We start from the raw sequence: 16,990 nt of genomic DNA on the forward strand, positions 1-16,990 counted from the left end.
TGATCCTCAATTTATGATTTAGCTCTTAATTCTCAAAAAACACATTGCTTTCCTGCGGCTGACTCTGACATGTTCCGTGTCGGGTTCCTATATGCACTATGGACGTGCAGTATTACCATGTGATACAATGTAAGAGCACTGAAATTATCCTTTGGGTGGATGGTTTTAATCAAGTGCAAGGTGGATTTTCACCCTGCACTGACAAAAACTAAAGCTGTCTGTAAGGAAGGAAACCAGCTTTGGAAGAGACTTTACACTGATTTAAAGCAGACTCCGCTGTTGATTCACAAACTGTCTATATAAATAAGTGATTGTCTGTGTCCATCTCTGCACTGTTTTAAATGTGTCCTTGCTTTGGCAGGCGGAGCTGCTCCGTTCTAAGAGAGGGACTCGCTTTTACAGAGGTGAGAGTGATTGGAAACCACTCAGACGGACCTTATTGATTATTCGTGTCGACAAGTCATCACCTTCCTCTGTCACCTGTGAGCCTGATCACCTTTGTCTGCCCTCATACATCATCATCGTCATCCTTTGATTCTTTGAGTTCTCTGTTGTTGTTGTGCTTTTTGTCATGTCTGCCTTTAGTATGTTTTTCCCCCATGTTGAAGACTGTCTGTTTATTGTGTGTGTGTGTGTGTGTGTGTGTGTGTGTGTGGTCACAGCACATTGTGTGGATACTGAGACATCAGCGGTGCGTAGTTTTGGGGACACTTGGCTGCGATGGAGGGGACAGCGTGTGGAATTTTGCCGTTGTGCAGTAAGAGGACGAGAGCAGTGTCATTTTGTGCCTGTCATCAGTGAGTGTGCATGGATGTGCACGCACACACACACACATACTCTTCATTTCTTTTTTCTTAACTTACTACTTCACTGTAAACCTGGATAAGTTTATATTTATTTACTTTATGCAGTTATTAGAAACTGAAATGACCTGATGGAATTTTCAGCTGACCCCCGCTTCGGAGGACAACTTTGCTTTTAGTGACACGATTAGTTTCAAATTAGGCAGTCTCACAATATTACAATCTCAAAATATTACATTCACAAAAAGAAAAAAAAAAATTCAGTGCTTCCTTCACGATCCCTTTTCAGTGAGAAAATGCTAATATATGGAAGGAGGGCAGACATATAACAAAAATATACAAAACAAAAATATACAAAATGTAAGACAAATAACACAGAACAAAGTGAGAGAGACAAGAGACGATACAGGGATATGAAGAGTAAGACAGATTGACAGGACAGTTTAACAAACATGACCAGGCACAGACTAAAGATATGTTGTTGCAATCGTGTGGAGTGAACTGTGATGAAGTGGTTATGTTTGGGGATGCTGAGGTTGATCAAATATGCTGTGTACAGTGCACCTGGAAAGTATTCACAGCACTTTAGTTTTCATGTTTTATGTTACAGCCTTTTTCCAAAATGGATGAAATTCATTTTTTTCCTCAAAATTCTACACACAGTACCCCATAATATTAACACACCATCCCTTCCCCGCTGCTCCCTCATTTTCAGTCAGGGTCGTTGAATGTTGGTGTTGTCTTTGTTAATTTCTGTTCACTCGCTGTGTTTTTGACCTCTAACACTCTGATCCTTCTTCATGTCTCTAATGTCATTCGTGTGTTCACATCCGTGTTATTTCATTGCCTTCAAATGAGTGGTCATTGGGTTTCTGGTGTTTAGAGTGGCCTTAGTTTAGTCTGAGGTCGTTTGAAACACTTTTTCCAGGCAAGACTTCACGCACACTTTCGCCCTCATTGATGAGTGCTGTGAAGCACAGTTACTCCTCCCTCAGACAAATTACAACCACACTTTAGTCTGCCAAACTGCACGGTCTGTGAGCCCATACGGCTGGAAGTGAGTGCAACATTAGCCATTAAGAAATGCTGAAATAATAAATAAAAAACCAGAAGGATGTTGGCAGAATCCCAAGAATGAAACCACCAGCAGGATGTGACACTATTGGAAAAGTCAGGGTAGTCAAGATCGTGCTATATTTGAAGATAGAGTTATTTTGCAGAAAAAACTACAAGAGTGAACTGAGAAAATGACTAAATGGTTGATTGTGTGTCTTTTTTAGACTGCTATAGGTCTCGCTGTTATAATGGAGGGACCTGTAAGGAGGCTGTGTACTCTTCAGACTTCATCTGCCAGTGTCCTCCAGGATTCAGTGGCTCTCAGTGTGAGATCAGTAAGTCCTCTTCAAGATCATTCATCAACATTTAAATCTGAACTGCTGGTACAAACTCAGACTGTACTTTGTTTTCTGCAGTGGTTGTTTTGGAAGTTGAACAGAGCCACAGTGCAAATCCACTGTGACCCTCAAAAACAGGTTAAATTTACTGTTGACTCTAAATTAATTCTATCGTTAGCAGGATAATGTCATCAAATCACCCAAATATTAATCTTACTTTTGTGCCCCTCTATGCATTTAAGTTTTGCTATTAACATACAAAATACTGAAAGGTGTTGGACTCTGTTATCTCAGAACTTGTGAAATTTTCTGCGCCTGCCTGTTTTGTGCTTTCCAGCTGCAGGCTTACTCTGTTTTCTAATGGTGAAAAAGAAGTCAGCAGGCTACTTGACTTTCTCTTATTGTGACCCATTTTTTTGCAGAATCATTTCCTGCTGAGATAAGACTGCCATTCCACTGAATCTGTGAAATTGACTCACTCACTCATCTTCAACTGCTTACCCCAATTAACCCTCTGGGGTCCGAGGGCATTTTTTTGGACAGTTCACTCGCCTGGCATAAATGTTTTATTATTGCTGTTAACAGCTCTCCCTGCATCCCATAATCAAGTTTTATGTCTCTTTTTTCAGGACAACCTGTACTTTCAAAATATATATGCTATAGTTGTGTTTTATAAGTGTAATAAAGGTTTACAATCAGAAATAAGAAAGGAAAAAGTAAAGCGGAAAAATAATTTTCCACACACATTTATTCAAAACACACAGCAAACTATAATAAACTAGTAACACATCACTCCTAAAAACAATCTTTGGTGTGTCACGTGAGGTGAATCTGCCCTACGATTGGATTTTGGAAAACCATGTAACGGTGAACCAATTCCTGATTCGGACAGGATGCCAGTCTGTCGCAGGGCAACATATAGACAAACAAACACATTCACACCTGCACACACACAATTTAAAGTTTCCAATCCACCTAACCTGCATTCCACTAAACATTAGACGTCTTATTGGCATGCAGATCATGTCTATATTGCGTCCGTAGGGTCCATAGAACATCCATAAGACGTCTAATGTTTAGAGGGATGTCTTTGGATGTGGGAGGAAGCCGAGCACCCAGAGGGAACCCACGAGGAAAACATGCAAACTCCACACAGAAACATTACAGGTGGGAATCAGTCCCATGACCTTCTTTCTGTGAGGCAACAGTGCTAACCACTAAGTCACCATGCTGCCCTGTCAAATTGACCGTCAGTCAGAAATCATACACCTCATCCACTTTGTGCTATGTTATCTTCAGCTAAGCATGAGTCCAATGGGCCTTAGGCCTGCGTAGGATTTATATGTTCTATTTCTTTCTGACAACTGTTTTGGAAACAGAGCAATAATTATTATAATCTATACTATAATTCACCAAATGTCCATCCATCTGTTTGATCCTGCATCACACTGAAACGACTCATCTGATTGCAGTGATTTTCGTTCTGCGTCATCTATGTAGATTCTGGAGCAAAGTAGAGAAGCTTGAATCTTCGACTGGACTGGGTTGCTTGACGCGAGGACGTTTCGCTTCAAATCACAGAAGCTTCCTCAGCTAAAATTCTCGACCACCAGAGCAAGAATTTTAGCTGAGGAAGCTTCTGCGATTTGAAGCGAAACGTCCTCGCATCAAGCAACCCAGTCCAGTCGAAGATTCAAGCTTCTCTACTATGGAAACCACCTGGACAACTGAGAGCCTACACAGAAACATCCTGGAGCAACATAGGGGGTTTAATTTACACGTGCCCCTCATAGGTATATAGAAATAGGTACTATTATCTCAGACAAAGGTATTAGCAGGCTAACTAGCCACAATTCTTCTTTTATGTAGTTTTGTGGCAGTTGCCAGACTGACAACCGCTTTACCGCCACCATCTGGATGGGAGTGTGAAATGTCCGTTCCTCTGTTCCCACATCTTGCTGAAACAGCTTATCTGAATGCTTCATTCTGTGTTGTCTATATAGACACTGGGGTAACATGGGTGGTGGGAGTAAGTTTTGCATGCCACTCATACATATATGGCATTAGGTACTATCATCTCAGACTAAAGTATTAGCATCCTAACTGCTCACAACTCTTCTGTGACATTTTAAGGCAGTTGGCAGAGTGACAGCTGCATTTCTGACACCATCTTGCCGGGAGTGTAAATCGCCACTGAATCCAAGCACCTGGTGTCACGTACTGAGAATACCCCAGTACCAGATTTGTATATTTGCTATCTGTGCATGAATGAAAAAGAGGGTGTGTGTTCTGTACTGAGTATACCCTTTCTGTGTGCAGACAGAAATCAGGTTTAATGTGAATAAATTCAGATCTTATCTCTGCGAAAAATGGGAAGTTTGTTCTGTACTGACTTTACCCTTTCTGCGTGTGGAGCAAAATCAGGTTTACAGGCAGGTTATTTTTCTCCATTAATTTAAACCAGCTCTTAGTCCTTTTCACATGAAGAAAGTGTAAACTCAGTACAGAACAAACTTCCCGTTTTTTGTGCAAACGCAGATAGCAAATGTACAAATCTGGTACAGGGGTCATCTTCTTCTGTCATAGGGGAGTGGAGTGTGGTTGTGGTGATACTGATACAGAAATAGCTGCGTCAAAATGTATTACTGTTACATCAGTGACCAGTGTGATTGTGAAATGGCAAAACTCTTTGATCAAATGTCCCCATCATGACTATCTTATAGCAAGTAAAAGATGAAGTGATGAATTCCAGGAAATATGATTTCAGCATTTGAAATCTTCACCTAGCAAAGTTCCCACCCATAGGGCAGGTAGTTTGCTAGTTACTATAATAATTACTGTGATTACAGTGCTTATAAGTATTGTTATTATCAGAATAAAACTGATCTTTAACTTTTAACCCCTTCTAAGCCTGTATATCCCATCAATGGGAAATTTCATTTTTTATTTGTGAGATAGTGACAAGCCAAAATGAGGCGGGTGGTAGGGGGTTAAAAACATAAGACACAGGTTTGAACAAATTTGACCCCCAATAAAAATGCCCCACAAGTAACCGAATGAGTCATGAGTGTGTGGTTTCAAAGAAAAAAGAGGAAAGCATCATAAACTACGGAAAGACGCTGTAGGATATGAATATTTGTGTTTCTGTGGGCACCCGTTTGAATCTTCTTGCAACTCCACCCTCTTCGTAAGATAATTATCTAAACCCCAGTGCTCAAAGCCAAGTGATTTCAGCTGAAGAGTGATGAGTTATGAGTAACCACACTCAACAAATCTGATTTCTTTTACAGTTGTCATGGGGATTGTTTAAAACCAGATTGAAAAAATATCTAATAAATGCCTTTATAACAATTTTTAAATGTCTTTTGCATAAAAGCTTTAGCTGTTTCCTGAAATACGTTTTTATAATTGCTCAAATAAAGACGTAAAGACGATGTTTTTCCAGATGCAGTATGCATAATTGTATTGTGTCAGAATAAACAATGAGCTGCATGTGTGCCCTTTCTGCCGCAGACACCAATGAGAAGTGTGTTGTGGGGCAGGGTGGAGGGTACCGAGGCACATGGAGCTTCAGCCAAACAGGAGCCGAGTGCATCAACTGGAACGCAACATCTCTGAGGGGATGGAGGTTTACAGCCAAAAAACCAGATGCCAGCAGTCTTGGACTGGGCAACCACAACTTCTGCCGGTAGGTGACCATTTCAGGCTTGTTCATACCTCTGTCCCACAGAGCGTTAATTTCCATTTCATCCCGTTTCATCCTGAATAGCAAATTGGGGCACACTACAACTTTGTGATCCAGCTCAGTCTTGAACAAACCCGGTATATGTACTACTTATAGCCATTATCGCACCAGTTTTAAAATTGGGTTGAAATTTTCAAGCTGTTCATCCCAATTCACCAAACTGGCGTCATTACGCGGTCACTTCTGGGTGTTCTCTTTAAATGGGGTTGTCCTAGTGAGTACAGCTTGATACTTGTTTGACTGTGCTCCACTGGGGTAACAATTTGAAACAAAAGCAGTGTTTGTTGCAGTTCTGGCTGAGAGTGCAGCTGGGTGCAGCTTTATTTTGTTTTCAAGTGAGTTGCCAGGTATGCATTTTATAAGCCAGCCTGATAGGAGGCATGCCGGAGTAAGCCATTTCATCCTGTTTTTGCACTTTTTCTGGATGGTGGGAGATCGTAATAGAACAGTGCCCTGTGGAAAAAAGGGTGTAAAGAAGAAACCTCAAGGGCTCTGTCTTTTAGCTGGAAAACATTGCACAGTACTGCTAGTTTCCACCTGATGCCTGGTGGTTTTCGTGCCCAGCAGGCATGTCCTCTAACCAAGAGTCTTCTTGTGGTCATATGAATCATATCATCTGGCAAAACAATGTGTTGGTGCCTTTGCCCAGAAAAAAACAAGTCTAAAGTCCGCTGTAGAGGATTTCTTGGATTTAATGAGTAGAATCGTCTGTTCACAGGGATGCCCACTAGTGCAGCATAAAATTAATAACAAAATAAAAGTAATATCCAATAGAACAAAACAAAACAAAATCTTAATAACACTTTCTTGTACATTTTTTAAATTTTTGCTTTACTTTCTCCCCGCAGCTGGGCCAGATGGGCATGTCAGTTTAAGCAGGATGTTACACTCAGTTCACACCCTCACGGTAGCAAAAATAATTTGAACAAACCACAGTTCCACTCGCGCTGCGCTGTGCATTTTTTAACCACGATCTCATTCATTCATCTTCTACCGCTTAGTCCAATTAAGGGTCGTGGGGGGCTGGAGCCTATCCCAGCAACGATAGGGCGCGAGGCGGGGTACACCCAGGACAGGACGCCAGTCTGTCTTAGGGCCACAAACACACAAACAAACACAGACACACACACACACCCATGGACAATTTAAAGAGTCCAATCCACCTAACCCGCATGTCTTTGGATGTGGGAGGAAACCGGAGCACCCGGAGGAAACCCACGCAAACACGGGGAGAACATGCAGACTCCACACAGAAAGGCCACGGGAATTGAACCCACGACCTTCTCGCTGTGAGGCAACAGTGCTAACCACTAAGCCACCGTGCTGCCCAACCACAGTCTCAGTAGACTCAAAAAACTTCATTGCAAAAGAGAAGAGGTCTGAGGGGGACTACTGATTGTGCAGCACCTGAGCATCAGTACAGATGGTGATGTGATTTTAATGAATTGTGCAGGAATCCTGCAGTTTGGAATGTACTGTTGTATTTATTATGTGATAAACACAGATTATTTGTATATTTTATAAATGTCACAGTAGCTGAGAGGACAGTACAGTGGTGCAAGCAGTTAGCATGCTTACCTTATAACAAAAAGGTTCCCTGTGCAATGCCTCTTATGACCCAATCTGGAACTTTTTTGAATGTGAAAGAAAATAATTATTGTTCTGAGGTGGTGTGTGTTATTGTGTCAGAAATGTCTTACGCAATCAGTGACAGTCATTGTATTCAGTTTTCATCTTTGCCACTTTCTCTTGCTTCAGAAACCCTGACAACGACAACACCCCCTGGTGTTACATCTATAGAGGCACCCAGGTTGTCTGGGAGTTCTGCTCCTTGCCCAAGTGTAAAGAAGGTACAGCTTTACAAAATAAAAAAAAAAAAAAAAGTTCAAAATCTTCAATCCAATGCAGCCAAACTTCATGTGTGTGTTTGTGTGTGTGTGCGAGTGTGCATCTGCACCCATTCCAAATACATTAGTGATGTATGTGTGTGTGTCTGATGCCAGTGATATGTGTAAAAGGTCAGTTGATCAAGTGATGAGTCACCGTATATTCGCAAAACAAAACAAAACAAAAAACCCTGTAATACCTTCAGTTTTATTTATTTATTTTTACAAGTTTCTGATTTTAACAATCAGAAATTTGAGAAATTTGAGATTGTAAGTTCATCTGAATCTCAGTTTTAAGTTGGTCAAACAAATACCTGAGTAAAATGAACAACTCAGTGCAGTCTATAGGCTTTGATGTTTTGCATTTTACCACTTGTACTCTGTGTGTTTTGAAACAGATAAGTACAGAGAGTGTGTCCTGGGCTCTGGTAAGTCATACAGAGGTACCACAGCTGTTACTAAGAGTGGCTCTCATTGCATTCCGTGGGACTCCGCTGCTGTAATGCACAAACTCAACAATGCCTGGAGATCTGATGCTGTGGAACTCGGGTTGGGCAACCACAACTTCTGCAGGTACAAATGACAGAATGCAGAAAATGAGATAATAATGGACGTACAAATATGCAAATATGTTGAAACATCAGAATAACCCAAGTCTTCACCCACTTCCTTAAATTATCAGGAATCCAGATGGTGATGTGGGTCCTTGGTGCCACATCACTAAGAACATGCATCTGACGTGGGAGCTGTGTGACATAAATAAATGCTGTGAGTTCTCTTCAATGTGTGTTTTAATTCAGTGGTGGATCAATGCAAAAGCTTGTCTGGGCTAAAAATCAGGAGCTCCTAGTCACAAGGGCCCCCATATTTTTCTCGACAAATATTGTAGGCAGCACACATAATACCACAAACTATTAGCAGAAAAAAACACACAATATTACAAAAAATGACAATCACAGGCAATGAATGACACGTACTGATGACTGCTAACAGAACATTGCCCCATTGCATGTTGGAAATCGATGTACCTTCAGACACTGCTACGGTATTTGTATCTGTATTAAATCTAAAATAAAAATGACGTACAATGGTTTGGGGCCCTCCATGACAAGAGTTTTATAAAAAAAAAAAAAAAAAAAAGAGTATTTTGCCATACAATGTTCATCAAGTGCTACCACGTATTCTGTGATAATAATAATAATAATAATTGGGACATGCTGAGATTACCCTTACCAAAAAGTAGTACATACAAGTATGTTTCAAGTATACTTCCAGTTTACTTTTTATATACTTATCAGTACTATTTTTTGGTAAGGGTAGGGAAACTGCATATGCTAACACTAACCTCTCTATTGGTGCTAAACACAGTTGACGCTAACTACAGATGATGCTAAATGCTGCAGTTAACTGCAGTTGGTGTGATCATATATGCTAACGCAAACCGCTGTAGCTAACTGCAGTTGATGCTAGCTAATGATGATGCCAAAAACTACAGTTAACTTTATTGGCACCATCCACAGTTAGCATCAACTCCGGTTAGCTTGCTCATTTACAGTATCACTAACTGCAGTTTGTGTTTTCTTTAACATCATAATCATATGCAGCATGTTGGCATAGCAATGTTTGGTGGAAAGAAACTGTATGCACCAGATCTGGAACTCTGGTAATTTTACAAAACCCTGTATTATTTCAGCTGGAAGGTATATTTCTAATCTGATTATGCTAATCACAACTGTTGTCTGTCTTTTTAGTGAGGCGTCCAGCTATTATCACCACTCTGGTCCCTCGTGGTCCAACCACTAACAACCATAACAAACGTAAGACATTGTGTGCTGTCTTTGCATAAAAGCTGCCATCGTAAACTACAAATGTAATTTAACCAACATTCTGCATCGTGTCCTCTAGCAACATGTGGACAGCGTACAGACAACTCCCTAAATCGACCAGCTTTCCGAATCTTCGGAGGCAGTGAGAGCGACATCTCAGAGCAGCCTTGGCAGGCTGCCATTAATGTTTACCACAGACGCCAGCGACTGCACTTTCACCGATGTGGGGGAGTCTTGATTGACTCCTGCTGGGTCCTGTCAGCTGCGCATTGCTTCGAGGAGAGGTAAGAGAAAAAAGAGCTTACATCCACATTGTGCACAGTTTAGCGTGCTTTGTTTGCAACTTGCAAACACACTGAGCGTCTGTTTCAGAGATAAAGCGGAGGAGCTGCAGGTGATTCTCGGCAGGACGTTTCGGAAGCAGAATTCCTCCAGCGAGCAGATTTTCGACGTTGAGAAGTACTGGATCCATGAGAAGTTTGACAACGACACATTTGATAATGACATAGGTGGGTGAATATTAAGAAAACACACACACACACACACACACACACACACACCCACACACACACACACACACACACACACACACACACACACACACACACACAGAGGGCTCTGTGTCCCTCTCTTAAATTCAAATGTAAAGACACCAGAAACTGTGTTGCCAGATCTTCAGTCTGCTGGAAATGATTCTAAATCTCTTTTTACTTTCAGCTCTGCTGAAGCTGCAGACGGACATTGGTATCTGTGCCATAAACTCTCCAGAGGTTCAGCTGTGTGTCTGCCTATCGTGGACTGGTGCTGCCTGACTGGACCGAGTGTGAGATCTCAGGCTACGGAAGAAACACTGAATGTGAGAAATCATTCTTTCAAAGTTATTGCAAAAAATGTCAGGCTGAAACTCACTCAAGACAAATTTAACACTTTACACTTTACAATTAAATGGACAGCATTTATGTAGCGCTTTTCCATCTGCATCAGACGCTCAAAGCGCTTTACAGTTATGCCTCACATTCACCCATTCACACACACACACACACACACACACCAGTGTTAGGTTGCTGCCATGCAAGGTGCTCACTACACACTGGGAGCAACTTGGGGATTAAGGACCCTTGCCCAAGGGACCTTAATGATTTTCTGGTCAGGCTGGGGTTTGAACCAAGGATCCTCTGGTCTGAAGCTCAACGCTTAACCACCCCCCAACCCCCAATTCTTAAAGCTACAGTGTGCAAGACTTAGCAGTCTTTCTGAGCAGATATGGAATACAGCATTCATAACCATATGTTCATTAGCGGAGACAAACAAGTTTGAGAGCCCTCAGTTTTATGAAATGGCTCATACATATTGCTTATCACAAGTGAAATCGAAGGAGCATGAATCCCAATCACCAAAGAAGTGAAAACATGAAGGCCAACAAAAGTGTAATTAGCGACAGAAGTTTGCAACCTCACCACTAGATGACGCTAAATGTTACCTGCTGCAAAAATACTGTTAAATACTGCAAAAACGTTTGAGTTGGTTGTTGACTTCAGTAAAAAATAGATCTTATGCTCCCATCATATTAAATGGCGCTGAGGTGAAAACAGTTGAAAACTGTAAATTTCTGGGATTGATTTTATCTGATGACTTGAGCTGGAATTATAACACCAACGAAATTGTTAAAAAGTCTCGACAACGGCTTTTTTTTCAGCGTAAGCTGAAAGAATTTACTCTGAACAAGAATATTCTCTTAAATTTTTTATCACAGCTGCATTGAAAGTCTTCTTACAAACACTATAACTGCATGGTTTGGAAATGCCACTGCTAAAGAAAGGAAGGCTTTGAATAGAGTGGTTCGTTCAGCCAGTAGGACTATTGGTGTGGAACTGTCTGTCTTGGAGGACATTTACAATAAAAGGCTTAAGTCCTGGTCTTTAGCGATTACTAAAGATCTCCTGCATCCTGCCAGGACCTGTTTGAGCTTCTTCCTTCGGGTAGGCGCTATCGGTCTATTAAATGTGGGACATCACGTTATAGAAAAAGTTTCTTCCCACAAGCCGTGGCAATGATCAACACTCTTTGAATAGTTTTAAATGTATCTTAATTATTTTGTGGCTTTGTTGTTTTTATGGCATTTTTTATGTTTATGTCTTTTTATTGTTGTGTAGTCTTGCTAGTGCACTTTTGAGCTCCTTGCACCATTTTTCCAATGTGGTTTTTAATACTGCAATGGCAAATAAACTTGAACTTGATGCTGTAGGTTTTACTCACATGGGACAACAAGGGAAATGTGACACTTGAAATCAGCTGTAGATCATTTTATCTGCTGATTGTCAATAACATAACACAGGACTCCAGGCTACCTTGTCAACCCCCCCCCCCCCCCCACCCCCCCCCCACCCCAAAAAAAAAATGCTGTAATTGTGATGCTGTACACCTGATCTGTAAAAGATCACTGTTTTTCTTTGGATGGACTACTGAGAAAAGTGTGTGAATAAATAAATAAAATATAAAGATATACACTCAACAAAATATAACAGAAACACTTTTGGTTTTGCTCCCATTTTGTATGAGATGAACTCAAAGATCTAAAACTTTTTCACATACACAATATCACCATTTCCCTCAAATATTGTTCACAAACCAGTCTAAATCTGTGATAGTGAGCACTTCTCCTTTGCTGAGATAATCCATCCCACCTCACAGGTGTGCCATACCAAGATGCTGATTAGACACCATGATTAGTGCACAGGTGTGCCTTAGACTGCCCACAATAAAGGCCACTCTAAAAGGTGCAGTTTTGTTTTATTGGGGGAGATACCAGTCAGTATCTGGTGTGACCACCATTTGCCTCATGCAGTGCAACACATCTTCTTCGCATAGAGTTGATCAGGTTGTCAATTGTGGCCTGTGGAATGTTGGTCCACTCCTCTTCAATGGCTGTGCGAAGTTGCTGGATATTGGCAGGAACTGGTACACGCTGTCGTATACGCCGGTCCAGAGCATCCCAAACATGCTCAATGGGTGACATGTCCGGTGAGTATGCCGGCCATGCAAGAACTGGGACATTTTCAGCTTCCAAGAATTGTGTACAGATCCTTGCAACATGGGGCCGTGCATCATCCTGCTGAAACATGAGGTGATGTTCTTGGATGTATGGCACAACAATGGGCCTCAGGATCTCGTCACGGTATCTCTGTGCATTCAAAATGCCATCAATAAAATGCACCTGTGTTCTTCGTCCATAACAGACGCCTGCCCATACCATAACCCCACCGCCACCATGGGCCACTCGATCCACAACATTGGACATCAGAAACTGCTCACCCACACGACACCACACACGCTGTCTGCCATCTGCCCTGGACAGTGTGAACCGGGATCATCCGTGAAGAGAACACCTCTCCAACGTGCCAAACGCCAGCGAATGTGAGCATTTGCCCACTCAAATCGGTTACGACGACGAACTGGAGTCAGGTCGAGACCCCAATGAGGATGACGAGCATGCAGATGAGCTTCCCTGAGACGGTTTCTGACAGTTTGTGCAGAAATTATTTGGTTATGCAAACCGATTGTTTCAGCAGCTGTCCGAGTGGCTGGTCTTAGACGATCTTGGAGGTGAACATGCTGGATGAGGAGGTCCTGGGCTGGTGTGGTTACACGTGGTCTGCGGTTGTGAGGCTGATTGGATGTACTTCCAAATTCTCTGAAACGCCTTTGGAGACGGCTTATGGTAGAGAAATGAACATTCAATACACGAGCAACATCTCTGGTTGACATTCCTGCTGTCAGCATGCCAATTGCACACTCCCTCAAATCTTGCGACATCTGTGGCATTGTGCTGTGTGATAAAACTGCACCTTTCAGAGTGGCCTTTTATTGTGGGCAGTCTAAGGCACACCTGTGCACTAATCATGGTGTCTAATCAGCATCTTGGTATGGCACACCTGTGAGGTGGGAGGGATTATCTCAGCAAAGGAGAAGTGCTCACTATCACAGATTTAGACTGGTTGTGAACAATATTTGAGGGAAATGTGATATTGTGTATGTGGAAAAAGTTTTAGATCTTTGAGTTCATCTCATACAAAATGAGAGCAAAACCAAAAGTGTTGCGTTTATATTTTTGTTGAGTGTATTTCTGTGTTAATGTAAAGCTGTTGGCTTCATCGCCGGTGACCTCCAACACTCACTGGATCGGTTCGCAGCCGAGAGTGAAGCGGCTGGGATGAGGATCGGCACCTCTAAATCTGAGGCCATGGTTCTCAGCAGGAAACCGATGAATTGCCTACTCCGGGTAGGGAATACGGCCTTGCCCCAAGTGAAGGAGTTCAAGTACCTCGGGGTCTTGCGCACGAGTGAGGGGACGATGGAGCGTGAGATTGGCCGGAGAATCAGTGCAGCAGGGGCAGTATTGCATTCGCTCTACCGTAATGTTGTGATGAAAAGGGAGCTGAGCCAACAGGTGATGCTCTTGATCTACTGGTCATTCTTCTTTCTGCTCTCACCGATGGTCATGAGGGTTGGGTAATGGAAGAAAGAACTAGATTGCGGGTACAAGCGGCCGAAATGGGTTTCCTCAGGAGGGTGGCTGGTGTCTCCCTTAGAGGTAGGGTGAGAAGTTCGGTCATCCGTGGGGAGGTCGGAGTAGAGCCGCTGCTCCTTTGCATTGAAAGGAGCCAGCTGAGGTGAAAAAAAAACCCAACAAAACTGGAATGAATAATTTTTTTTCCTTTGCTGTGTGTATGTGTGCGTCCGTGCATGTATTCACAGTGGCTGAGGGGGCTCAGCCTTTCATAGATATAAATAGGGGGAACTGCATGGGAAAATGTTGGGAACCACTGAATTACACTATACTGTGTTGGAAGTGGACCAGAGGGTTGTGGGTTTCATACCTAATTTGACTGAGGAAAAGTTTGGTCCTTTGGGTTCTTAATCCCCAAGCTGCTGCTCCCTGTGTGTATCTGAGCATCTCACGTGGCAGCTCCTGATATGATCTGCACATGAATGGGTGAATATATGGCTTTGATCCTCTCCGACTGAAAAAACACTTCAGACGTGCCGTCCGTTCAGACGTGAATGTACTGTAACAGCAGAGAGCAGCAGTAACACACAAACCTTTCTGTCTTTTCCACAGTTGCTGCAGAGTATTCTGAGCGTGTAAAGAGAGGACATGTTCGCCTATGGCCGAAGGAACGCTGTGTCCCCGATGTGCTATCTGGACGTCCAGTTACTGACAACATGCTGTGTGCAGCTGACACCCGAGGTCTGGATGACGCTTGCAAAGTGAGAACTGGTGACCTTTGCACTTGATTGATAAATCATTGCTGGGAGCCCACTGTGTTAAATCTGTCGTTTCTTTTTGGGTACAGGGAGACTCCGGTGGCCCACTCGTCTGTCAGAATAACAACAGGATGACTCTGATGGGTGTGATCAGCTGGGGTGACGGCTGCGGCCAGAAGGACAAGCCTGGTGTCTACACCCGTGTCACCAAATACACTGACTGGATCAGCCGCATAATGAAATCAAACCAGGTGTAAAACAAGAGAGAAGACAGAGTGGGTGGACAGTTCATCAGTGAGAAAACCTACAGGACTCTGGTTTTCTGTAGAGTCTGGTTTCATGGTCATCTGACTCCAAAGTGATGGAAGGTTGAAGATGCAGGAGAAGGACCTCAGTCAGCCTTTGAGTGCAGTATGGAAAAGCATTTCTCCTGCTCCGTGCTGTCTCCAATCTGCTATAGATATGGACAGAAACACAAAGTTGCATTTATAAGCACTTTTAACTCTTTTTGGGTTATTTCGGCCTAAATAATGCACTTCATTCTTTCTTCAAATTTAACACTGTTTTTAATCATTCCTGATGCTCGGCACGGTGATCACCAAGTGAGCTGGAATCTGAATGAATTAGCGAAGAGAAAAACAACAAAAAAAACAAATGAGGCAACCGATTGTTAAAAAAATATTTGGGTTTAGTAAACACAAATAATTTGACCATCAAAATTTATTTTATGTAATATTAACTCCATTCATTTGTGTTAAATCAGCGTAAATGGGTATAATATTGTAATGTCCTAAATGTTTTAATCACGTTGCGCTGTGGCAAACAGAAGCCACAGGTTTTGATCAAATGACCTCTGGTTTGTTCACAATCTGATGGACTATGTGAGCCAAAGTTACTGGTGTTCCTGCTTTAGATTAAGTGTCATCAAGCTTGTTTTCCCTTTTAGGAAGAAAGCCTGAACAAATCTGGACTTACATAAATAATTTGGATGCTGTAAATGCTGGAATCAAACCACAAAGGAAAGTGGCACTGGCTGAATTTCTGTAAGAAAGCCACTGCTATGACAGTGTGCTGTTCAGAAATCAGACTTAGCTACCTTTTTGTAACACTCAAATGAATTAAATTGATTCCAGATTAACTTAACAAATAATATTTATGCCAACTTGTTGAACTTCATTTGGACAAGCTAATTTGTTTGAGTGTTACTAGTCAAAGCAATTTAATGAGCATTTCTTTTTTTGGTGTTGGTGGATCAGTCCCCAGGTACTTCTGTGTGTCATTGTGTCCTTTAAAGAGACAAATTCTCAAACACGTTCAAGCCCCAACCTACTTCGGGTATTGTGTAAATACTGATGATATTTTTGTTGTTGTTGGGTTTTTTTTAAGTTCTGTTAAACTTTTAGTCTGTAAGCTGAAACAACTGAAAATATTTTAGTAAATTTAATTAATATTTAAATTTAGCTGCCAGTTACAATTGGACAACCAGTTGCCTTATATGTATTATTATTAGCATCATCATCATTATTATAATATTATTATTATTGTTATTATTATTATTGTTAAATTGAAGTGGGGATTTTGAGGTTTGTGCAAGGAATGTGTCACAGATGTTTTTTTTTTGTTTTTTTTTGTACATGTGCAATATGTTGAAAGACTTTTTTTTTTGCAAAATGTCCTGCCTTTGTGTATTTGGGTTTGGGAGACAGAACAGAGACTTCAGTCCAAACAACAAAAGTTATCTGCTGGTTCAGATTTTGCTGTTTCTTTGCAGTTTTGCTTCCAGTTTTTTGTTTTTTACTTTTTTCTGCCAAAACTTGGGTTGAGCCTAACAAGTGTATGACAGGAAGTGAGTTTGAATGTTTATTCTATGTTGATTCTAACAGTCAGGTTTACTATGTAATTTTGCCAGATTTTTTTTTTCTTTTTTTTTGAGTATCCAAACTATAAAAGTTTTGGAAACTTGTTGTATAAGCAATCAGAAATGTTTCCATTTGCCCTGATACTTATATGGCCGCCATCTTGGATTTTACAAAATGGCTGCCGTAAAAAAAAAAAGAAAAGGTTTTTGCCA

The 16,990-nt window shown here is 41.6% G+C and overlaps 1 protein-coding gene across 1 annotated transcript in view; it reads left to right on the forward strand.

The window, feature by feature from the left end:
• plat (plasminogen activator, tissue) overlaps positions 1-16,727 on the forward strand; it is a 28,904-nt gene extending 12,177 nt beyond the window's left edge. Inside the window, 14 exon segments of the mRNA XM_034170722.1 lie at positions 362-404; positions 663-797; positions 2,084-2,194; positions 5,711-5,885; positions 7,701-7,792; positions 8,227-8,401; positions 8,511-8,596; positions 9,580-9,645; positions 9,734-9,938; positions 10,027-10,163; positions 10,372-10,444; positions 10,446-10,510; positions 14,774-14,922; positions 15,009-16,727. Of these exon segments, the coding sequence (XP_034026613.1) occupies positions 362-404; positions 663-797; positions 2,084-2,194; positions 5,711-5,885; positions 7,701-7,792; positions 8,227-8,401; positions 8,511-8,596; positions 9,580-9,645; positions 9,734-9,938; positions 10,027-10,163; positions 10,372-10,444; positions 10,446-10,510; positions 14,774-14,922; positions 15,009-15,176 (1,680 nt within the window). The 3' untranslated portion in view covers positions 15,177-16,727.
• Positions 16,728-16,990: the final 263 nt, after the last annotated feature.

This window comes from Thalassophryne amazonica, chromosome 5, assembly GCF_902500255.1.
Source record: "Thalassophryne amazonica chromosome 5, fThaAma1.1, whole genome shotgun sequence".
NCBI classification, from domain to species: domain Eukaryota; kingdom Metazoa; phylum Chordata; class Actinopteri; order Batrachoidiformes; family Batrachoididae; genus Thalassophryne; species Thalassophryne amazonica.